Source organism: Conger conger, chromosome 11 (genome assembly GCF_963514075.1).
Source record: "Conger conger chromosome 11, fConCon1.1, whole genome shotgun sequence".
In the NCBI taxonomy this organism is placed as follows: Eukaryota; Metazoa; Chordata; class Actinopteri; order Anguilliformes; family Congridae; genus Conger; species Conger conger.
Window position 1 is genome coordinate 24291152 of NC_083770.1, and position 25467 is coordinate 24316618.

A 25467-nucleotide genomic window follows, 5' to 3' on the forward strand; every position below is an offset into this window, starting at 1 on the left:
AGGTAGGGTTTAAGTAGCCTCCTTTACGTTAAACCGTTTCAACTGTAATAATCTTTGACCTTAGCCTATAATGGGATTTTGAGTTAGGGCAAACGAGGGTTCCGAATGGAGGGGGCGTGGCAGTGGATGTTTAAATGAGTATTTTTAATGCCAATATCAATGCTTTATCGGATCATTTTGTTGTGTTGCTCATTTACAGAAACAGATACAGATACATGAATTCCGTTCTAACATTCGCCTTTCCGTTTAGCTTCAGCAATACACACTGAAGTTCTTTTTGAATGCACACAAAGATGCTGATTGGTTCGAGAGAAACCATTCATTACAAAAGAATATGAACAACAAACCAGTGTATTTTCTACGATCGCATATGATTATGTTTTGTTTTTCTTTATTCGACCAAGGTTGTGAGAGTTGTGATTGTCTGCGTTGTTTTCGAAGACCCAGCGTGTTCTGAAACGATTTCCGAGAGTGTTTTGCTTTGGATAAGGTTATGTAACACGATTGTACACAGACTCCTCTTCTAACTGGCCGCGGGCAATGTAGGGGGAGCGTGCGATAGAGCGAGCGCAGAGTACGAACACGTAATACTACTATCAAAGGGGTTTACGGAATTTAAATTAAATAAATAAACATATCTGGAAGAAAAAAAGACTCTACAACAAAACTGAGGTGAGTTTCCGATTAATATTGGCCACTGACGGCGACGCGCCCTTTAATAGTCGTTTTGAGTGTTTCAAATTCTACTGTGTATAATGTAGAACGAATTTCCCTGTAGTAGTATGGCGCAACGAGTCGAAAAAGCATCACCAATAGCCGATTAGGGATTTCTAGATAAATTCGTTCCTCTGAGAACGTTATACGTGTGCAACTGACAAAATTATTGCTTTCCTCGACATTAATTTGGAAATATTTTCTTGCTACGCCGTGGTAACGCGGACATTGCGCGCCTAAGAATGTGCAGACATTGTTTTGATTACATCAGGTAAGCCTCTGTGGAGGCGCTCAGCGATAATAGACACTTTCAATGCAATTGCTTCCCAAAAGAAGCGCTTTATTACAGAAATGGGAAATATCCTACATTATAAAACATTAAATCATAAACACTGCATTCTTTTCGATTTTTTAAATCTGCACGACTGCAAACATAAAGTGTAAAAGTTAACCAATGGAGGCGTGTTCCAGTGTACAATAATGAATTAATAATGTAAAGAAATGCTTTGTTAAAGCAAGGTACTGAGAAATGCGTTCTTGGACATAGGCTTTAGATTATTGTTCTGAAAAAGAAAAATTGCGTTACAAAGTAAACTAAAATTGCTTCTAATTTAGTGTGAATTTATTTATTTGTGAGATGGTTCAAAAATAGAATAAGAATAAAAAACCTAAGTCTTAGCACCATCAAGTTTCTCTCATTATTATCAACAGTTTAGATGTGGGTCGTTCTGCTCGCTGTGGGCGCTTGTGTTTGGATCCAGTGACTGCTCGGCTGAAGTAGGCTATGGCGGGCAGTTCTCCGCACACACCCACCCTTTGTGTTCAGAAATGGTCCCCTGTCTTCGCAGCATTTCTTCACTTCCACATATTCTGGGGCCTTTGTTCCAGAGCGTGAGGCCATTTTTCTGGCTGACTTGATCAAACACAACCAAAGTCACTCTTTTAGGTTCGTTACCATTGGCTGCAGTCTTTTGTTCAGTTTGCGTCCAATTCTTGCATAATTGGAGACCCTTTGCACAATTAGGTGTTAATTTGTGTAAAATGTTAATTCACTGCACAAGCTAAGGGAGCTTTGGGTTAAATACACATAAAGAGTATTGTTCCTGGGACTGCTCATCTGAAATTGTATAAAATTCAATTAAGCAATTACACTACCATAGTGGTAACATTTTGTTCTTTCTTTCTTGTTTTTTTGTTGTTGTTATCTTGCATGTAATCAGACCAGCCATACATGAGCCCCGCCCACAAACTGTATTAACAACCGAAGCTTGTCGTTTGAACTTATATGTTTACACTTAAACCTTACTGCTTTGGTCCACTGGCTTTCCTTATAATTTGAATCAACTTGACTTGAATCTGGTGGATCACGCCAGACAATTATGAAGTTAAAGGAAAATATTGATGTACATACACTTTAAATCATTTATGTAGTATTGTTCTCTACAGTAATCATTGTGGAGTAAACCAATAAGTAGGACATTCTATCTTTATTAACTGAATAAAAACATTTAAAATGAGGCCACACAGGCATGTATTTCATAATGTTTTCTTTGCTCAGGTCTTGCAGTTTGTTCAAGTTTTGTCTGCATGGAATGAGACTGTAGGTTTGAAAAAATACAGACTGCTAATATAGTTTATAGGCTTCCTGTTAAACTATATCTTCTGAAACTTGATTTCTCAGAGGGGAACAGGCAGAGTCACTATGATCGATATGCAAATGTGTATAACTACTATGTGTATTCAAACAGTCTAGATGAAGCACCTTGTGCAAGGGTGCAAAGCACCCTGCTTTCTGAGCTTACGGCTGAGTCCTCATGCATGTTCCATAATGGGCCACTCTGCTATTAGTGCACTGTTGAACTGCAGAGTTAAAGATTGCGCACCATCTCTGACCCCCCAAAAAAAATCAATAATCTGCCATAGAATTTTCAAAACAGATAAGGCGAAGCAAGACCCCCCCACCTGTCCCAGGCTGATAAAGTTCCTGCAGCATTAAAGTTGCAGTCCCTTCCAGTAAAAGGAGTGACACAGAAAGTTCACGTTTGTGCTGGAGGTTTATCTTTCTCCTGAATGCTGGCTTAATTTCTGCTTTGTTGGGACTTCTCTTCGATACGCCCAGCTCTTCGCTGGGAGGCAGAGACGGTGTGGAGTTCAGCTGGTTCCACAGTGCGCAGCGCATTAACCAAGTTTCAGCTTGGCTTGTAATCACGTCTGACAGGGGGGTGTGCGCACGTGTGCGTGTGTGTGTGTCAGCCACAGCACACAGCCGCACTGAGATAATGTTGTGGACAGTGGCTCTAAGCCTATCCAAATGAAAGCCTCATACACCATCACCTTCTTTCTCACTGACCTGCTCTTGGAGTCACAGAGAGCAGAGCTGTGTGCTGTTCTGTGGGTCCTGAGGACGGTGAATGTTGTTGAAGCATATGGGCTGGATGAGTGTGGTGCACAGGAGGACATTTTCTCAGCGCGGGTGGTTGAAGCCAGCTGGAGTCTGTTTAACTGCCTGCGTAAATTCAGCGCTGAAATGGAGGTGTGTAACAGAGAGGCTGTGTTTGTGAGCTGCTCCAGTGACGTCACATTCTATAAGTGCCTCCATCCCACAAGCGGGGGCCCAGGCTGGGTGTTGCTCTGCGTTTCCTGCAAGGCCACTTATAGAGTTATGTAACGTGTACTTTTACGTTCTGCTGAATGCGTAAAAGAACATACACTCTGTGTCGTATTTAGCATTATTTTGGGGGTCTGGAAGGATTGTTTCTGCTCACTTTTCTTGCAGACCATGTGATATCTAGTGTCTGGAGAGCTGGGAAGCTCATTTTACTGGCTCGGGGAAGACTGGCAGGGGTGTGTCTGAATCCCGTTTTCATGCATTTCATTTGATCTGCCTCAATGTCCTCCTGTGAATGTTTGGTTGAACTTGGCCCTCTTCGCTGATGTGGCATGATGTTTTGGATGGGGGTCAGAAGAGTGAGAGTCTCTTATAGTTCAAGGGGTTTCAGGGAGATTTTATTATTATAAAATATAAATTATTATATTTTAATTTGGTGTGCAGTGTGCTTTTTGGAAGAGACTTGCTTGTTTCACACATTTGTCTTGACATTTTGTCATTTTCGTCATCTGAGCAGTTCTCTCTCCAAGAGGTTCTTTTGAAGATTTGATGTTGATCTTTTAGTCATCAAGACACTATCACGCTCATCCTCCACTAGCCCCAAATGGAAAAGCCACTGTGTAGAAATGCATGTTGTAGATCTACCGAGAGTTTGCTTGGTGTGCGTCTATCTACATCTGCCCCCTGTCTCCATAGAACTGTGAAAGTAAAATGGCTGAGTGATTGTGGTTACATTGGCATCGATCCAGACCAGAGCCCCCTGAAGTCTGTCCACAAAATGGTTCCCTCTTTTGCCCTGACTGATTATTGTTCAAGCCAATCGGAGAACTTCTTCAGGACCTCCTGCTGAGCAGCTAGTTCAGGTTTATTCCAGCTGCAGTCTAAATACAGCTTTTTTAAGTTTATGTATGGTTCTCAAACCAATTTCAAACTGTAGCCATCTTCAGTTGAATTAAGTGAGTTTACTTTAGTAAGGATTTTCACATATAAAATACAAAGTCTTCACTCTGTGTGACCTGATGTTCTGTATCCTTAGCCAGCCTTCATGGCAAGGAATGGGGTTGGAAATGTATTACAAAGTAAAAGCACACTGAGGCTCTCAGGCAAGTGACTGCTTGTTATTACTTCCCTGGTAGCTAGCAGACTAGCAGGGAGCATTAGCATACCCATGAAAGCGCATTGGGGGAGGGAGCATATGCTAACGATATTAGCCCTGGGCACTGTGGCTACATGACATGAGATAAAATCTTGCTGGGCCTGTTTTTCACTGCCAGGTATGTCTCTGGTGAGTGTGTCAGATCCAGGGCTTCCCACTGACACAGAAGCTCTCTTTCCTGTTAAAGACAGGGCAGGACACTGTGTACCTTCACCTCAACACCAACACACCTGTTTGGGTGTGATAATGGGGATAAAGGTTGCGTTCCTGATGAACGTTTTTTTGTGGTGGATGGTGCTTAATTGAAACACCACAAGGTAGGGTGGAGTAGGTTTGTCATACAATTCCACAAGCACTTGAAGCTCACCAAGGTGCTTGTGTTGGCAAACAAATAATACAACTAAACTCAACAGTCACATTTGTAAAAAATAAAATCATCAGACTTTACTTCCCAAACTGTATCTGTGAAAAAAGGTTTTACTAGCCTTCACTTTGTAACTCACAGGATTTAGAGTTAATCTTTAATTTAAACAATTGACTGACTTATGAAAGCGTGTCTGAAATAAGCATAGGATTCCTTATGCTTCCTCAGTATGGCGGTGTCTTGCCCAAAGTTGTGGTGAATTGTGGTGAAACTGTTAAAACCCTGTAATATAGTGTGCCTTCACTTTATTTACTTTTTAAATTAAAATGTGAAATATACACTTACTGAGCACTTTATTAGGAACTAATTATTCATACCTAATCCGCCAATCATGTGGCAGCAGTGCAGTGCATAAAATCATGCAGATACGTGTCAGGAGGAGTTTACTCAAAATGGTGTGAAAAACTAAAAACTTGCAGTGAGCGGCAGTTCTGTGGACGGATATGCCTTGTTGAAGAGAAAGGTCAACAGAAAATTACCAAACACAACACGTCAAAGCTTGAGGCGGGTGGGCTACAACAGCGGAAGACTACGTTGGTTTCTACTTCTGTCAGGAAAGCCGAAAGAGGCTTCAGTGGGCACAGGCTCACTGGACAGTTGAAGACTGGAAAAACTAAGCCTGGTCTGATAAATCACGATTTCAGCTGACGCATACAGAATACAGAAGTCAGAATTTGAACAACAGCATAAATCTATGAATCCAACCTGCCTTGTGTCAACAGTCCAGGCTGGTGGTGGTGTAATGGTGTTGGGAATGTTTTCTTGCCACACTTTGGGTCTGTTAATACCAATCGATCATCGCTTGAATGCCACAGCATATTTGAGTATTGTTGTTCAATGTTCTTCAGTGGCCTTCCCAGTCATTAGATCTGAATCCAATAGAAAACCTTCGGGATATGGTAGAACGATGTTTTGAGGCCCTACCCAGTATTAATATAGTGGTCCTGATAAAGTGCTCAGTGAGTGTATAGGGTAATACAATAATTTAAAAAATGAACTTAGATACATTACATCCCTAGAAAGAACCGTAAATATGTGTAAGAAAGGAAATCAAGTTACAAATGGCAATCTGGCAGTACTGACAATATTTCAAAAGGTGAAGCGCATTTTCTTTGGTACATCATCATGAAAGCACATTTATATAAGTTTTTTATGCATTCAAGATGAATAGCTAGTGAAATCCAATGCATAAGATTTTGCTGGTTCTACAGAATGAGACCTTCTTGTGCCCCAGTTGGTATTTCTAGACTCAAAGTTAAAATCCCACCATAAAAATTACTCATTAACTTCTGTAGGGGAAGGAAATCAATGTTCTTTACTTTGGTAGTGACAGCCCAGGTTTTTTTGAAGGTTTTTGTAATTTCATGCAAAGTTGGAAACTATTAAAGAATATGGAGTTGTCTGTGTATGTGTGTGGTTGTGTGTGAGCGTGTGGTGTGAGTGTGTGGTTGTATATGTGTGTGTGTGTGTGTGTGTGTGAGTGTGTATGTGCATGTGGGAGGTGGAAATAACCCTTTGTGCTGCACTAACTGCCACTGACTATATGGCAGCTATTCGTCTGCAGTCAGCCCCAGTCCTGAGGCCTGTTGGCTTTACCCACAGTGAAGCACTGTGCCAGACCTTACTGAAGGCTAAAATTTCCCCTCTGACATTAGATGTAGTCTGCAGGAATGTGGAGTTAGAGAGCAGGGCGTGGGGGATGGGCGGGGGGTGTTGTGTGTGTGTGTGTGTGTGTGTGTGTGTGTGTGTGTGTTGGGGGGGGGGGGGGGGGGGGGGCATTTTCAAAAGCGAGAATTGAAAGACTCTGAACTGGTTACAGGAAGTGTTTGCACAGCACTGTAGTTTACCAATGTGCAGCATTGATGTGTTCTGTTGTAGGAGCCATTGAAAGAGAGTGGTGACATGTGACACCTTCACTACACCCTCTGAACATAGCCCAGGAACTCCAATTTCTGCCCAGGACCCCCCATTTCTCATGTTTACTTTACATAGAGGATGAGCTGACAGGGCCTTACAGTGAGCCGTCCACACACTGAGGGATGGGGAGTGACGGACCCCAGATCTGAGCCTGAACCCACACAGTATTCCTCTTCATGGTCTCTACCATGGACAGAGCACTCTTTATGCCACCAATCAGAGAAGCTCCCTGTCATCTCCCTCCATTTTACAATCTTCCTGCTTCAGCTGGCTGTTCTGGCTGTATGTGCAGATGGCCTGCCTTGTTCGAACACTGTGCCCCCCCCCACCCGCCCCTCTCTGGTGTCTGACACAGATTACATGTGACAGGTGTGCGCTTGCAGTGAAACCAGGCTTAGCACCAGCAGCTCACTGTCCCGCTAAGCCGCTAACCGCCATGCTCGCTGTTGCATTCTGGGAATTCTTCTGCATGTGTGAGACAGGTTGTGTGAGGGATCTCTGTCCAGACTGGCCCTATTCATCCACAACAGCAGATAAACCCATGTACACCAGCACAGGATTGGTCCAGTCCCATGTGCAAAGGCCAGTTATTCCGTAGAGACCCACTATATGGAGATATGATTGACAGTTGTGGGGAGCGACTGAAGAGCTTCATTGTTACTGTGCCTCAGCCATGGAGCAGAAAGCAGGGGTAACTGTTCTCCTGGTGGGCGCAGTCTCAGATCCTTTTTGTTCTTCAAGGATCAAATTTCCATAGTGTACCCTAAAATTACAGTAATGTTCTCTTTGGGTACAAATTAATATATTTTCCAAGCAAAAAAGGTAAGAATTTATTATATATTGTTGGCTGGTGGAAAGTTTGATGTGCAATTAGAGTACCACCCCTGCAACCAGCATTTGTACCTTTTTAGGCAATTTATTTCTGAGAGTGTGCCAACACAGTGAAAACCAGTATATAATGAGCCATGCTGTTCTCTAAATTCTTAATATTCTGTTTACTATTGACAAAATGGGGCGACAATGGCTCAGGTGATAAGAGCAGTTGTCTGGCAGTCGGAGGGTTGCTGGTTCGAATTCCACCCTGGGTGTGTCGAAGTGTTCTTGAGCAAGACACCTAACCCCCAAATGCTCCTAATGAGCTGGTTGGTACCTTGCATGGCAGCCAATCACCATTGGTGTGTGTGTGAGTGTGTGTATGAATGGGTGAATGAGAAGCATCAATTGTACAGCGCTTTGGATAAAGGCGCTATATAAATGCCAACCATTTACAAAATGAACAGTGATTGTTCATTTTGCGTGATTGTCATGTTAAATTTATAATGGCTGAAATGCATTGTGTGATAGCTAGTGTGGAGTGTGGCCTTGGGATTGCTTTCAGGCACCTGTATACACTTCAGAAAGGACTGCTGTAAAATATGAGATAAAACAGGAATTATTACCAGCAGTCAAGGTCTCATGTGGTATAAGTCTCTCTGTGCTCAGACAAGTTCATGCTGTGTCTTGCTTTGCTTACTTTTGGCACATCACTGCATCCTGCATGCTGACATAGCTATGATATGACATAATTATGTGATTATGCATCATTATGTGCTGAGCCATTGCATTATCTTGTTTGACTTGCTATCCAGGACAGCACTTCAGTGCTAGCTTTTGTTACACTGATTGATAACCAAACACGAAAACACTTGAAAATTAGCAAGAAATAATACAGTCAAACAGTATTTTTGCTGCTGCAATTCTCATCCACCCAAAACTCTGGGGTTGTGCTTGTACATGCATGCCTACAGTATCGCTCTGACCCCTTCCTGGGCTGCCTCTGGCTTGGAGCTCCACACAGGGTTCAGAGTTGGCTGTTGTATCCTATAGGAAGCAGAGTCACAGCTGACAGAGGTACTGTTGTGTCCGATAGGAAGCAGAGTCACAGCTGACAGAATTGGCTGAGTGCCATGGTGACTGCTCCGAATGATGCAGTCTGTAGTTTGTATATTATGAGAATAAAAGGACATGCAAAAAACAAGTTTTACTTCAGTATGAGAACTTAAACATAATGAGATCAGGGTGCCAAGCTGCTATCCAGTAAAGACTTTCTGATTGCAGCCAACATTCACTCTCACATGTGCCAGGGGGAAACTGTGTGGTGTGTGTGTGTGTGTGTGTGTGTGTGTGTGTGTGTGTGTGTGTGTGTGTAACTGCGTGACGAGCTTGCACAACCACAAATGTTGATGGAGTAAGGAAGAAAATAAATACATCTATACCAGACATCAATTCCCCTGCTCAGTGTAGAAAATTGAATCAAACACCCAAATATATATTTTTTAATTCCTTGTTTGAAGATATTTGTAATTTCTGCTTATACATGACGTTTTAGCAAAGCTACTGGGGGTATTCACAGTTTTAAAACAGTGGAACATGCGTGTAGGCTAAATCAGCATAGTAAACATGCATGTAGGCCTCTAAAGGTGTGCTTCTGTTATAACAATTTGTATAACCTTGTGTTGTTAGATTAAGGGAATTCCTAAAGAGAGTGAAGCATGATAAACTGTAATGAAGTCCAGTTTCAGTAATTAGTTACACATCAATCAAGCCTGATGATGATCTCAGAGCAAATGGCTAATAATTAAACAACATGATGACTTATTTACTAAAGTATCTTTAACTAAAAATAAGTTGGTACCATTAAGAATTATCTAGCAATCATCATGTTTTAGATTAAGTTCAATAGAAATATTAGACCTCACAACTTGGACAAGCTACTTTGGCTCCAAGCTTGCAACATCATCAGTTTATTACCACCTGTGCTGAGGTTATTCAGTGCATAGCCTCCAGCCTGTTTTAAAGCATTAGGTAAAGCACAGCTGTTAGACTGGACTGATGTATTGTAGGTCGACTCAACATTGCATACGTTCCTAAACAGATTCTCTAAAGCAATTCAAAAAAAGGAAACCCTGTGCCTTCACTCCCGCATCCAGTTCCTGTTTAATTATTTTATCATCACTGCCTTATACTGAATGTCTTTACAGCAGATCTTTGAACAAAGCCTCCTCACATAAATTTAACTAGATAACTAGGCTGGTGGACCATTTCTTAATTAGTCTTTGGTATTTTGTCACATTGTGTGAAGGATGTCATTGTGCTGAAATTCTCAGACTGAAATGAAAGGCAGGGCTAATGGTCCAACAGGCTATCTGCCAAAACGGTCAACCAATAAAGAAATTATTGTATTGGATTATAATGTGTTCACTTAGATAGTGTATTCAGCTCAGCTAAATCTTAATTAAATAAAAAAGTCATAGGCATTAACATTTTATTTAATGCTGCGAGTTCTACTTTCCAAAATACACCCTCACCAGTCATTTGAGCTTTCTGTACAGTGTATTTTGACACTGAGCATTGGTCTATGTGACTGTGTATAAGGCAATGTCCTTCTGAACTTCCTAACATACAGAACATGTGTAGGCTACTCTGCACATTGGTTTCTGTTCCACATTGTGTAAGAGAACCTACTGAACAAACACACCACAGGAATTTACAGTAGTTGCAGCTTTATTTCTATATGTTGTCCACAATCTTCAATCCTTTTGTCAGTGAGAATCAGGTGTATACTGCTGACCTTTAACTGTCTGTATTAAGTGCAGCAAGTCTTTATGGCTGAGAGTAAACTGATAAGGATGCTGTTGCAGATTTGTGTTTTTTTTTTTCTTGTCTGGTGAAACCAGTATGGCTTTAGCAGGTGGATTAGCTCATCACAGGTACATGTCAGGGTTAGTAACAGGTAGTGCACACATCAGAGCTACACAGAAACACCCAGTCATACAGACTTACACACAGAAACACCCAGTCATACAGACTTACACACAGAAACACCCAGTCATACAGACTTACACACAGAAACACCCAGTCATACAGACCTACACACAGAAACACCCAGTCATACAGACTTACACACAGAAACACCCAGTCATACAGACTTACACACAGAAACACCCAGTCATACAGTCCTACACAAAGAAACACCCAGTCATACAGACTTACACACAGAAACATCCAGTCATACAGACCTACACACAGAAACACCCAGTCATACAGACCTACACACAGAAACACCCAGTCATACAGACCTACACACAGAAACACCCAGTCATACAGACTTCCACACAGAAACACACAGTCCTGTAGACTTACAGACACACAGAAAAACCCAGTCCTAAAAACTTAAAAAGAAGAAAGACAGTGTGTGTCTGTGTATTGTGATATTATTTTTCACAAAGGGTGCGTGTTACAGTCTGCAGTTCAAGTAAAGTTATTAATTATTGTGCCTAATAACTCTATCCTGTGTCCTAGGGATGGACTTCCCTGTGGATGTCCTGGGTTCCACAACCCAGGAAGATCTGCAGCGCTCAGCAGAGGCCTACATGTCTAATCTTCTCTACAGCAACCCAGACCGACCGGAGCATTTCACACTGCCCAACTCAAAACAGGTAGGACAGCATCCCGCTCCCCAGTGTCAGATACTCCATTTCAGGGTTTTGAGTTTGCTGTGCTGGATTTTTATAAGACTGATTTCACTGAGTTAAAGCTGACTCAAAACGTTGTCAGATGTTAATGGTCATTTAAGTGTCCTTGTGAATGGAGTGTCTTTCTCCCTCCCTCTCATACAGATTCCGCTCAGCGTATCCACAGCAGGGTTTGTCCCGATTTACGGAGCTGACCTCAATCAGAAGGTTCTGGCTCTCTTTTCTCCTGAAGACCAATCCACAGGTGAACCCTGGCATTGCCGGTCATTATGATCTTTCTCCCCTTGCCAGTGTGAGTCCTTTTGTTTCAATCCCAGCATTCTGTGTGTCCAGCTGTAGCGCTGCACCTGGCAGACCGCTGGTGGGCTGTGGAGGACATCCTCAAAACCTCAGACCCCGCTAGAGAGGGTCTGCAGAAGGTGCGTCTTCCAAACCAAACGTAATTCCACATAATTAAGCTGATTAGGATTATAGTATTAACTTCTGTTAACCCATGTAGGCTGTTCATGAAAACCAATATCAGAGTGAAAGGATTGGCACACATAAAACTATTCTCTGTATATTTTTATGGCGTAACATGAATCAGAGACAGATATTTTATTTGGGATGCTTTCGGTTTCTGGGCCTTGTGTACAGACGACATACTGTCATCATTTAGAGTGACGTAGCACTGATATACAATATGTACTGACATATGTATATGTCTTTTCATCATGTAGAATGACGTAGCACTGATATACAGTATGTACTGATATATATATATATATATATATATATGTCATTTCATCATGTAGAGTGATGTGATATATGTAAAGGAATTGAGTGGCAAAACCCAAAATGAATAAAATGGCCCTGGGCTGGAGTAAGTGTTCTTGCCAAATGAAAGGGCGGTGAACAGCTGTTTTATATTTTTTCCATGTTTTCCGCCTGGGAAATGGGAAATGGATAAATGTCCCTTCTTACCCTGTAAGAATTTTGCATGAAGAGCGGATGTGCTTTATGAGATGGCAGTTATAACCAGGCTTTAAAACCCATGACAGTTATAACCATTCCCTGTGTGCTTTCGTCTCTCTAGGTGAGCACACTCGGGGAGAGGATTGTGCTGTATGTTCTCAACCGCATAGTGTACAGAGCCAAGGAAATGGAAATAAATGAAGTACCTTTTCTTTGTCACAGTGAAAATGATTTTGCTAAAGTCCTCTGGAAAGATGGAGAGGCTATTGGATTTTACTCAGTCAAACCTGAAGGTACTGAAACTTTACTTCACTGGTTTATTTACATCACTGGGTGACTATGAAATGTTAGTTCGTGGAGACACTGCAAAGCATCCAAAAAATGTTAACGTTACCTCAGTTACACCTCAGGGTTAAGGTTTCAAAAAATTTATGGATATTTGCTCTCATGTTGCTTTGACTGTTACATCATGTAGATCAACAATGCTTTAATTATTTATGGGGTGTGCCCCTTCTTACTTCAAATTGAGTTAGTATCTTGTGTGCACAAGTTAATTTCTCATAAGCACAAGATACTTTGCAATTTACTTTATGCAATGGGATCTGTACATTACTGAATTCTGACACCTCATCCCTAGCTGCTTGAGCACAGATTTCAAATTCAGATGTCTATCTACAATGTTGTGTATTTAAAAGTTATATATTTCCTGGTTAGAAAGGCAAGATTATTCATTCATGTGTACATCCTATATGCTGACAGTGTTCTTAGTTGTAGCTGTTACAGTAATATAATTCAATATTAAGTAAAGACATTTATACAAAGTGCTTTTTGGTTAAACATTTGTATCCAGTTGTGGCACTGGATAGCAATATTGTTTTTTTTCTTATTTCACTTGAAAAGTTATTTATTAGAGCCTTTACGACATACTGTGAGAAATGTTGGAGTACTGTGATCTGTGAGGTTATGGTAAACCCGAGTGGCTTTTTTCAGTAGAGCGGGTATATGCCCTGTCCTGATGCCTGTTATCTGTCCCTCAGGCAGCTTGTTTGAAAGCTACTTGACACCGCAGTGCTATCAGCTTCCTGTCATGGATTCCCTGTTTGTACGGAAGGCCCAGCGTGGTCACGGATATGGCCTTCGGATTCTGGAAGACTTTGTAGATTGTTTCAAAGAGGAAGCTCTTGGTTTGAAATACCCTCTCACACCAGCCATGTACAGAGGTGAGAATCCAGATAGGGATCATGTAAAATACTGTACAAAAAGTATTTGGGCCATTGATTCATATTTTTGTGTTTTCTTTTGTGTTTAAAGTCACTGAGGTTATCATCCTACAAGCAGTGACTAAGCATCCATCCATATTCACAAAGTGAAATATAATTTAATAGCTTAATAGTATGTGAAGACTCTACCTTCTCTTTCCACAGTGTGTGAACAGTATCTGACAACGTACCCTGCAGACACGGGGCTGCTGTGGGAAGTTCAGAGTGTAGGACACCCCTTTCAGAGGTCTCAAATAGCCAACAAGATCAAAACAATGACGTTCAGAGGTAAGGCAACCCGATTCAGGCATGGAAATACAGCTTGTGGGCATCCTTTTAAAAGTTTCCAGATGATTCCAATTGACTTACATAATCTGATAATCATAAGTACATTTTATTTCAGGTGAGGATTCGTCAACATCTTTGCTTCGAGAATCAATGGAGACTGAAGTTGTTACAATGGAAGAAACCATTCAAGGAACTGTGACAAAATCTATTGAGATCACGGTATGTTATTATTTTATTTATATGTCAAACACAATGAAATAACAATCAGGGATGTGATCGGCCCAGCAAAAAAGGATGTTTCATTCTGTTTAGCACACCTCTCCTATGCTATAACAACCCGAAACACATTAGCATTCCAGTCCATTCTTTGTTTCCATTTTTATTTTATTATTGTTTCCATTTCATATTAAAACATTTAGCTAGAGATGTTAAAAATTGTCATGTGAATGTCATGGGCTATCAGTCCTGGCATCCATAACTTTGTATTTATATGTAGATACACAAAGTTATATAGTAATAATTACTTTCACTTACCAATTAGATAAATTTGGTATTCTGAACATATCAAGCTGTGGATGGGTATATTAGTAGTAACCGTGTAACTTTGCGTAATTACACAAAGTATAAAGATGCTAAAATGTCAAAGAAGAGAAAATAATCAAAATAACACTTAACATTGTAGTGTTCTGATTCCAATGCAATATATATCTGTGTAAACACAGTGTAACAAATATTGTAATTTGTCATTATCACACTGTGCCTACATTATTACAGTGTTAACCCTATGTATTGGATTTTTTATGCAGTCGTCCAACAATTAGTAAATTCAATACATGTTACAGTGTACTTAAATAATTGCACATTAACAGAGCACTGTAAATAAAATATATCAGCAGAGTACCAGGTGGAAATTGTTTCACCGTTCTTCCCTCCATTGGAATTACATGGTACTGCATGTGGTGATTCCTATGTAGGAATAGATCTCATGCTTTTTGAAATATGGCACGTGGTATTAGTTTTAAATCTGAAAAATTCTACCGGTCCTGAAGCACTTCTACACATCTATCTAGATGTGATCATGAACACAAATACGTATCAAGATATTTAAATAACAAAACAATGCACCCCCTCCCCCCAATGAGCTTACAAAATTTCCATTTTCATTTAGAAATTAAACTTTTGAATGGAATTCATTTATGATTATCTGCTTATAAGTATACATATCATATTATAAATTATGAAGTGTTTATAGAAAGGTTTATACAGTTTAAAGCATTTTTAATCATGGAAAAACTGGTGTAAGCAGGTGGTTTTAATGTTGTGGCTGATCGGTGTACCAGGAGCTAGTTTATTGTGTGATGCTCAGTGTGTTTACTCTGCAGGAAGAAGTGGTGATCATAAATAAGCATATCAGAGCAGCAGAAGGCAAGTATTACACATTAATAACAGCAGGTCACATGACTGAAATAATTTTGAAAATCACTACTGTATACCAAGCTGTTTTAATGCTATGCAGAGAAATACCAGTTAATTTTGAATTCCACTTTTTTACTGTTAATCTATTAAATCATCTTTTTGTCTTTTCTTACCAAGTACCTATCATCATATTTTTTTCAGGAAATCCAGTAATCTACAACTAACTAACTTATTTCAAACAAAATGCAATTGTGAACTTCAACTTCAGCTGTACTGCAGGTTGAAGGATCAAAATGATCCAGGATGAGGTGTAAACTGACTCATTAAGACGCTTGAGTTTGTATATTACACATGAGTACATGTGTAATATACAGACAAATGATGATTATATGAGTGTATGAATTTGTAACCAGGAGAGTATGTGTGCCTGATTGAACCCAAAATGGATTTACAACCTTTTGTTGCAGCCATGGAAGACACTCCTGTGTCAACATGTACAAGGAGCGGGGAGATCAGGCGCAAGAGAATAAGAGAAGAAACCATAGAAGTTACTGAAGAACGCCTGCCCGAAAAAATGCACAGGTATTGAGCTATTACCTCAAATATAAAGGTCCCCAATGGATGGATGGATGCTGTGACCAGTTTTCTCCAAACAGACTGCTCTATTCATCCTAGTGGCTCAGATAATATCAGATATTCCCAGCTCTAGGGTGGAGTTTATAGCCTGTGTATCCAGCTCTAATGTGTGTTCTTTAGGGTGGAGGAAACCCAAGCTGTGGTGGAAGGCCCTGCTGCAGAGTTGGTAGCCGGTGAGCCAGGGGAGGAGAAGACAGAGGAAGGAGGCCTCAATGAGGAGGTGCTGGAGGAGGCTGTAGCCCCACAGGAAGAGGCAAGAGAGGAGGAGGAGGAGGTCCTGGTGAGCAATCGATTTTAGCGAGCGCAACCTACCTCACCTACCTGCAGTTATATGATCTACCCTTTGCTGTGGCCTTCATTGTGATCATTGTTGTCTTGCTATTTCCTGTGGAAAAATATCCAGATTAATAATATGCAGTGTGAGCATATTTTTCATTCAGGAATTTAAATTCCGTGTGACTTTTGCTGTAAAGTTGCCTGGAGGATGGGGGTTTATATGTTTGAGAATTTGCTTGGGTTGTTTTAAAGGAAGCTGAGCCTCAAAATATAGAGGCAGAGCCCATGGATAGTACTGTGATTCCCGAGGAAGAGTCCGAGGGGGGAGCAGCCAGCCAGGGGCCAGCAGCTGTGCAGGAATATGACGTTCATATGGAGGACATTCAGATGGACAATGAGGTACAGGTATGGCTGTAAGCTGTTTTCTCTCTGGCATTGGTAGCCTTATAAAGGTGACATTGATTTGCATTTTAGAGAAGCAAGGTGGTTCATTGTTATTTGCATGTATATTCTCACATTCAGTTACATAAAGTTTTGGCTGCTTGTAAAAATATGCCATCGGACTCTATGCTGCTACAATCTGACATATATATATATTACATGTGAGATTGTAGATAGATATTACCCACTAAAATACAGGTATATACTTCTGTTCCATTCCTGTTTGGTTCCAATTGTATGCATGATAAATATGGAGTGTCATTCTCTCTGATATTCAGGATACTGAACATACGGTTCCTGAAGAAGTGGACTCTGCAGAGCAGGAGGTCTCTCCAGAAGGGGAGTGTCCCCTTGTAGAAGCCGCGGTGCCATTGGAGGAGGCTCACTCACCCGAACCCACAGCAGTTCCTTCAAATTTAATGGCAGATGAAAAGGAAGGGAATGATGAAGAACAGAGCCTTGAATTGGAGAAGATAGAAGCTCAAAACAAATCCAACCCACCGAGAGATGATGTGCAGGAAGACACAGTTGAGGAAGAGACAGAAGAGACCCAGATCCCCAAGGACTTCTGCCAAAATGCTGTTCTCCTACTTGATGTAAAGGAGGTCTCCTATAAAGTGTCTGAGAAAAGTGGAAATGACCGAATAGTAGAGGTAGAGAAGAAGCTACAAAAGGAGGGTAGTGAAGATAAAGTGGAGAAAATACTGGAGCAGAAGGAAGTGGAGACAGAAGTGCAAGATAAGGAGGAAGTGACTGCTGAGGAATCTCCACAAGTGGGCAAGGCTGTTGTTCAGCGGAAGACAGAAGTCACAGCCGTGTCTACACGTAGATCCAAACGACTCAGCAAACGACAACAGAAGGAGGGCGACATTGAAGAAAAATCAACAGAGGAAGAAGATGAGAAAGAGGAGGGTGGGATGGATGATAATGAAAAGACCGAGGTGGAAGAAAAAGGTGGAGGAACAGCAGAGAAAACTCTGTCTCCAGTTGTAGTTTTGATAAATAGAACGAAAACACCTGTCAAAAAAGCAACATTACGTAGATCCAAACGATTTAGCAAACGAAAACTGAAAGAGGGAGAACAAGATGAAAAGATAGAAGACCAGGATAATGAGGACAAGGAGACAGAGCAGGAAGAGAAAGGTAGACATACAACAGAAAAACGCCAGTCTCGAGTAGTAGAAAGTATAGTTTTGAGAAACAGAACAATAACTCCTGGCAAAAAAGCAACTGTACGTAAGTCCAAACGACTTAGCAAACAACAACAGAAAGAAGAGGGAGAACAGGTGGATGAGGATGAAGAGGGAGAAACAACAGAACAAGACAAGTCTCCAGTTGTGGAAAGTAGAGTTTTAAGAAACAGAACGACACCTGCCAAAAAAACAACAGTACGTAAGTCCAAACGACTTAGCAAACAACAACAGAAGGAGAACGAGACAGAAAAAGAACCTGTAGAGGAGCCAGAAGAAGAAGATGAAATGGTACAGGAGGATGGGATGGATGATGATGAAAAGATGGAGGAGGGAAAAACAGATGAGCCTCAGCTAAAAGGGAGAGTTCTGAGAAACAAGATTATGACTGTCACATCTGTGCAGGAGGACAAAGCCAATGAGCAGAGGGAGGAAACTGTAGTGATAGAGGAGGAAGAGGCAAAAGTAGATGAGAATAAAGAAGTTGAGGAAGAGGAAAAGGTTGGGGAGAGGGAGGAAGAAGCTGAAGAAAATGCTGGGGAAATAAATGAAGTAGAGGAAGAAAATGTAGTAGAAGAGAAGATGGAGGATGAGAGTGAAAATGTGGGAGAGGAAAATGTAGAGGACAAGGAGGATGTGGTTCAAACATTAACAGAGGAGGAGGAAAAGGTGGTAGAAGAGAATATGGAGGATGATAGTGAAAAGGCGATGGAAGAGAAGATGGAGGATGATAGTGAAAAGGTGGTAGAGGAAAATGTAAATGATGAGAATGAAAAGGTGGTAGAGGAAACTGTAGAGGATAATAATGAAAAGGTGGCGGAAGAGGAAAATGTGGAGGATGAAGAGGGAGGAAAGGAGGAAGAGATGGAAGAGGATGAAGAAGAGACAACGGAAAAAGACCAGTCTCCAGTAGTGGAAAGTAGAGTTTTGAGAAACATAACAAAAACATCTGTCAAAAAAACAACTGTACGAAGATCCAAACGACTTAGCAAACGACAGCAGAAAGAAGAGGCAGAAAAAGAAGAAAAGGTAGAAGAAGACCAGGAGGATCAGGATGAAGAGACAGAGCAGGAAGGGAATGGTAGCGAAAAAACAGGAAACAGAACAAAAACACCTGCCAAAACACCTGTCAAAAAAACAACAGTACGTAGATCCAAACGCCTTAGCAAACAAAAACAGAAGGATGAAACAGAACAAAAGCCTGTAGATGAGCCAGACGAAGATGGAAATGTAGATGAGGATGATGTAGATGATGAAAGGATTGAGAGGGAAGAGGAGGAGGGAAAAACAGATGAGCCTCAGCTAAAAGGGAGAGTTCTGAGAAACAAGATTGTGACTGTCACATCTGTGCAGGAGGACACAGCTGATGAGCAGAGGGAGGAAACTATAGTGATAGAGGAGGAAGAGGCAAGAGTAGATGAGAATAAAGAAGTTGAGAGGGAGGAAGAAGCTGAAGGAAATGCTGGGGAAATAAATGAGGTAGAGGAAGAAAATGTAGAAGAGAAGATGGAGGATGAGAGTGAAAAGGTGGTGGAAGAGAAGATGGGGGATGAGAGTGAAAAGGTGGTGGAAGAGAAGATGGAGGATGAGAGTGAAAAGGTGGTGGAGGAAAATGTAGAGGACAAGGTGGATGAGGTTCTAACATTAACAGAGGAAGAGGAAAGGGTGATAGAAGAGGAAAATATGGAGGATGAGGGTGAAAAGGTGATGGAAGAGAAGATGGAGGTTGAGAATGAGAAGGTAGGAGAGGAAAATATAGAGGATAGGGTGAATGAGGTTCAAACATTACCAGAGGAGGAGGGAAAGGTGGCAGAAGAGGAAAATGTAGAGGATGAGAATGAAAAGGTGGTAGAAGAGGAACAGGTAGTAGATGAGAGTAAAAAGGTGGTAGATGAGGAGAATGTGGAGGACATTGAGGAGGGGGGAAAGGCAGAGACACTCGGTAAGGACCTGGATCAAGATGAGTCACCAGTGGCGCAAACAAGAGTTCTAAGGAGAAAGACTAAAACAGTCACAGTGACACCTAAGCGAAGATATACACGACTCAACAAGAAGGAGAAGAGTGAGCAAGAATCAGCTGAGGGTGAAAAGGTAGAAGAAAAGGGGGGAGAAAGCATGGTGGCAGAGGAGGAAAAGGTTATGGAGGAGGAAGAAAAAGTAGTGGAGGATGTGGTTGAAAATATGAATGAAAGGGGGGGAGAGGTGGAAGCAGTGGTAGTAGTGGAAAGAGAAGGGGAGAAGGAGGCAAGTGGAGGGGATGATAAAGAGATGGAGAAGGATACAGAGGAAATAGTGGATGAAGGCAATATTGGGGAGGAGGAAAAATCAAAAGAAAGAATTGATATTGAGGAATGCAAAAATATTGTACAAGAGAAGAGTGTAGAGGAAAAGACTGATGACATTTCTGAAGGACATAATGAGGAAAAGAACACAGATGTGACTACTGAGGAAGAAGCAGATGTTGGAGGACCATCCAAGAGTTTGGATGAGGAAGACGAGCCTGAGTTGATAAAGGGGAAAGAGCAAGAGGGAAAAGAAGAAGATGGTACAGTGGAAAATGAAGGGGGGAAAGAGGAAGGAAGCTCAGAAGAAAAAGAAGAAACTACTGTAGAGAAACAAGACATAGCAGAGGAGGGGGGAGGGGAGGAGTTGGTTGAAGAAAATGAGGGAGAGAAGGATAACAATGCCACACCAAGTGAAGAAAGAGAATCAGCAGAAAAGAGCTCAGTGGCAGCAGATGAGTCTTCGGTTGTTGAAATTCGAGTTCTGAGAAGAAGAACCAAAGTAGTCGTGGAAACCCCTAAACGTACATCAAGGAGATTCAGCAAACAATCACCGAAAGAGAATAAAAAGAGCCAATCAGCAGTGGAGTCAGAGGAAGAGATAGAGGTGAAAGATAAAAATATGGAAGATGAGGAGATGGACGTAGATGCTGTACAAGAGAGCTCAACAAGAGTCCTCCGGAAGAGAACTAAAATAATCCCAGTAACACCAAAACGCAAATATACACGCAATAAAACACAGAAAGAGGACAAGAACGACCAGGAATCAGCTGAGGAAACAGAGAAAAATGTAGGGAAGGAGGAGGTAGAAAATGTGGTGGAGAAGAAAAGCATTACAGAGGAGGAAGAGGAGCAGAGTGAGGTGCAGGAGGTGATGGAGGAAGAGGGGGAAACACCAAAGGCAGGGGAAGAGGAGCTGGCAATAGAGGCAGGGAAAGAAACCTCTGAGGAAGAGGGGGGAAAGATAGCAGAGGAGACAGCAGATAAAGAAGTGGTAGATGTGGAGGGAAAGGTGGTAGAGGAGGGAGAGAAGACAGAGGTAGCAGAGGAAACTGAAGCAGTAGAGATGAAGGAAGGGGAACAGACAGAGGAGGCTGCGGTTGTGGAAAAGGGAGAGGAGGAAGAGAAGCAAGTGATAGAAGAAGAAGCCACAGCAGAGTCAGGGGAGGGTGCAACTGTGGATAAGGGAGTGGAGGAGAAAGCGATAGAAGAGGAGGAAGCCACAGTAGAGCCAGGGGAGGGTGCAGCTGTGGATAAGGTAGAGGAGGAGAAAGCGATAGAAGAGGAGGAAGCCACAGTAGAGCCAGGGGAGGGTGCAGCTGTGGATAAGGTAGAGGAGGAGAAAGCGATAGAAGAGGAGGAAGCCACAGTAGAGCCAGGGGAGGGTGCAGCTGTGGATAAGGTAGAGGAGGAGAAAGCGATAGAAGAGGAGGAAGCCACGGCAGATTCAGGGGAGGGTGCAGCTGTGGATAAGGTAGAGGAGGAGAAAGCGATAGAAGAGGAGGAAGCCACAGCAGAGTCAGGGGAGGGTGCAGCTGTGGATAAGGTAGAGGAGGAGAAAGCGATAGAAGAGGAGGAAGCCACGGCAGATTCAGGGGAGGCTGAGGAAGAAATGCCCACAGAAGGGGAGGAGGCTGGAGATAGAGGAGAGGGGGCTGAGACTGAAGAGCAGGAAGACAATATGGAACCCGTGGGAGAAAACAGCAAAAAGGCTGATGGAACAGAAGAGGAGGAAGAGAAGGAAGAAAGGGATGAAGAGTCCAAAATGGAGAAAGATGCAGAAGCAGAGACCACCGCTGGAGAGGACAGCCAGGCTCTGCTGCTGCTCCCGAGCTCGGACGAGGCAGACGAAGTGGGCGAGTCTCCAGTGCTGCAGAGAAGAGCTCCAAAGAGAAAAGCCAGCGCAAGCGCGGCCGTGCAGAGGCGTCGATCCAAGCGGCTCAGCAAGCAGCAACACAAAGGGGCCGAAGATGACCAAACAGAGTCAGAGGAAGAGGAGACTCAAGAAAGCGAAGAGGAGGAAGAGAAGGGTTCTGGGTCCTCTGAGGAGGCGGTGTCGGAGGGGCCTGCGAGAAAAAAATATCCAAAAAGAAATAGAAAACCCGTTTACATGACACCTCAACGCAGATCCACGCGCCGCAGCCGAACCTAAGCATGTGGTAACTGGAAGTCAGGAATTTGTAAAGGAAAGGGATTTGAATTTGGGTAGGGCATTAATTTTTTCATTGTCTATTTGTAAGATTTCCAAAAAAATATATGTATTTTATAATATAAAATTGAGCTCAAAGTTCAATTCCCAGAAAACCATGAATACCAGCAGCAAACCCTCCAAGAAGCACTCAAACTATCTCAGCAGAATATGTGTAATATGGTCTGTAGTAAGGTTCAGAATTCTGATAAATGTAGAGTGTGCAGGATGATATAATGACCATTTATAGGTACCTACCCTAAAGTTTAACATCTGTAAATCATATTTGTTAAAATACACACACATATTCACACAAACATAACAATGTTGAAACATATGTTCTGATATTTGATATTTGTTCTGATATTAAGCGAAATGAGAAAGTAGAAAGTAAGCAGACACAATCTGTTGGTAAAATGCATACTGTACTATAACGGGCAGTTTCATATAAAAACAGAAATGTGAGGATTGCAGTCCCCAGTGAAGTATATTCAGTGGTGATGGAATTAGGTCCTGCTGTGTCTCTAATAACTCCAAAAAGAGCAGAATAGTTGTTTTGTTGTCTTCTAGCATTTGTTCTAGCAGAACAGGAAACTACAGACCACATAGCCTATATTAATGCCTTCCACTCAAATTGGTTGCACTCAAAGTGTACTGTTTGGTGAATGACATTCTGAAGTGTACAAACTAATATTCAGAACTATTGAAATGTAGAGTCATTATTTATGTAAAAATAAATAATGTTTCAAAGAAATGTGAAAATATAGCAGAATATTCATTGTAATTTTTTAAAATAAATGTTATATGTTCAATGGCAAAGACTGAAAATGTTCAGTCTTTCTGAAGTGTGAAGTTCTGCATTAAAATCAGCAACATTTTTTGTTTTAAGCTTCTTAGTGAGTATTCAGCAAAAGGATGACTTTTAGTGTCATAATTTTAATTGTAAAAATAAGAATTAAGTGTGTGACTGTTTAAGATGACAAGTGCTGTCCTGTTCATGGTTTTTGGTGTGAGTAGAACAATGTTCTGCACAGCTGTAGGATAGCAACCTCTGGTGTTTTAGCGCATATGAACACTCATATGAACACTCCTCAAATGGGTTGCATTTACTCATGGAATAGTTAACAACAATCATGCATAGCAGGAAAATATAATCTTGATGCAAAATACAAAGCCATGCAAAAATCTGAGATGACCAACTTAAAATTGAGATAGAAAGGTTTGATCATGTTTGTGAAGCAAAGGCAAATTATGAATATTATGCTTGCACTTAGACAGTATTTTCTTTTTTATATGTCAGCTCTTAGTAGTATTCAAGTGTTTTTTTTGTATTTGCTATAACTCTTAGCTCAGAAGAGAAACTTCTTCCTAATTGAAGTAGATTAGTTAACCAAATCACCCATATAGGATATCTATGCTACCATTCAAATAATTCATTATCCTGTCTTTCCCAGGGGGCCCTTTCATAAAATGAGGAAGATATTCAATTATAAATATTTGATACTGTATAATTGTTTAATCTACCAAAACAATAAACAATTAAAATGCTAAATGAGCTGAAAGTCAAACGTTTTATCATTTTTAATGATTGTGATAAATACACAAAGTGATTCTGGCCAGCTCTTATGAAAAAAATAGTCATTGAAATATTCTGTGGGGAAATAATTGAACTGCCCTCTGTTTTTAGATTAATCTATCCATTAATGAATGAATTTCACATTAATTTCCTACTGGATTACAGTGTTTATAGATACCCAAAGGAGGGAGCAGTAATATGGGTTTTTCCCCATGTCCACTTTTCAGTAGTGTCTGTATTTTGGAGAAAGAGTGAAAAAAAGCCTGTGTTTATTTGTCCTTATACTCAGGTGATATTATAATTTGATGTTTGCTTAAAATGTGTATTTTTTTCTACATGGCAAGATGTGATTAGCCAAACAGTCTTATCTTTATTATCAAGTTACTTCCACTTCCACATCAGCTTTCACACTGTGAAGATTTAAATTAAGCAATCCAAACCTTTCCATTATTTGGACCAACAAAATAAGGCAAGAACAACACATCTTTAGAAGATGCTTATTATGCACATAATTATTATAACATCAAAATGGAAGAAATTATGTGCAATGTGCAGCATTGTTTCAAATGTTCAGAGAACACCAAAATGATTTTGATTGCAGTTAGATAATGTTTATAGACTTGTGAAAATCAGTAGAACAGCCCTCATTCACTGAAGAAGATTATGAAATATTTTTAATGCTTTTTTTATATTTTTTTTACTTTGTATATGCATTCTTTTTCTATCCCCCAAATAAATGCTGGGGATAATTTAATCTGTCGGTTATTTCACTTCATTAAACATCCAATGGAAAATAGTTAATAGGTAATCTCATTATCCCAACTTGACGAACCACTTAAACATACCGATAGCACTGCTCTAGTTTTCTATATATACTATTTTTAAGATCACACATTCATAAGGGTAGACTTTTTATCACTGTGTATCAGTTTTTTGAATAAAATTTGCAGAACTTTCTTTTTCAAATGCTGTGATTTGTAACTATCTCTGGTAATGAATAAATACTTTTCTTATTGAACACCTTGCATCGCATTCTGTTTTTTAATGTGTTTTGTACAATTGTAATTACAAAAAGAGTGTGTAACAATGACACTGGAATCTTAATGTAGTGGTCAATATTCTTTAAAAATAGCTTTTATCACATCAGATTCACTGACCTTTCAGATTATGTTCCACAAGTTAGTGTATGTGATCCTATAGGTTTGACAAACACATTAAATTAGATGCTGTCCTAATTATTATCTTTGATTTATGTAAGAAACCACACAGTGACACATAATTACTCTATAAATACATTAGTAACTACCTTCTCTTCACATGCGTGTATTGGCCTTATAATGCCTATATTTAGTTGCATCAACACAACTTGGCAGCATGGCAGCTGATAGCTCCATTAAAATGTTTTTTTAAATGCTTCCAGCGTCTCTGATGGCCCAAAGAACTGGGCCTTTTGCCGTAACAGGTTAAGAGTGCATCTTAGCAGAAGCACCTGCGTTACAGAAGCGTCTGAGCTCTATGTTTATACTGTGTATGGCTTCATACATTTAGCTAAATCATAATGCAACACATTACAAAACACTTTGACTTTCCAGAAATAGTTTGTTTTCATGCCTTGATATATATTGATA

At 40.8% G+C, this 25467-nt stretch overlaps 1 protein-coding gene across 1 annotated transcript; it reads left to right on the plus strand.

The window, feature by feature from the left end:
* The first annotated feature begins 535 nt into the window (after positions 1 to 535).
* LOC133139921 (titin-like) lies at positions 536 to 24857 on the plus strand. The gene is made up of 13 exons (XM_061259398.1): positions 536 to 672; positions 11161 to 11297; positions 11478 to 11577; positions 11667 to 11752; positions 12409 to 12580; positions 13325 to 13507; positions 13712 to 13888; positions 14013 to 14053; positions 15217 to 15259; positions 15718 to 15832; positions 16007 to 16166; positions 16415 to 16567; positions 16882 to 24857. Exons 2-13 carry the CDS (start codon positions 11163 to 11165, stop codon positions 22225 to 22227), a joined length of 6711 nt encoding a protein of 2236 aa, XP_061115382.1. The 5' UTR covers positions 536 to 672; positions 11161 to 11162; the 3' UTR covers positions 22228 to 24857.
* The last annotated feature ends 610 nt before the right edge of the window (positions 24858 to 25467 follow it).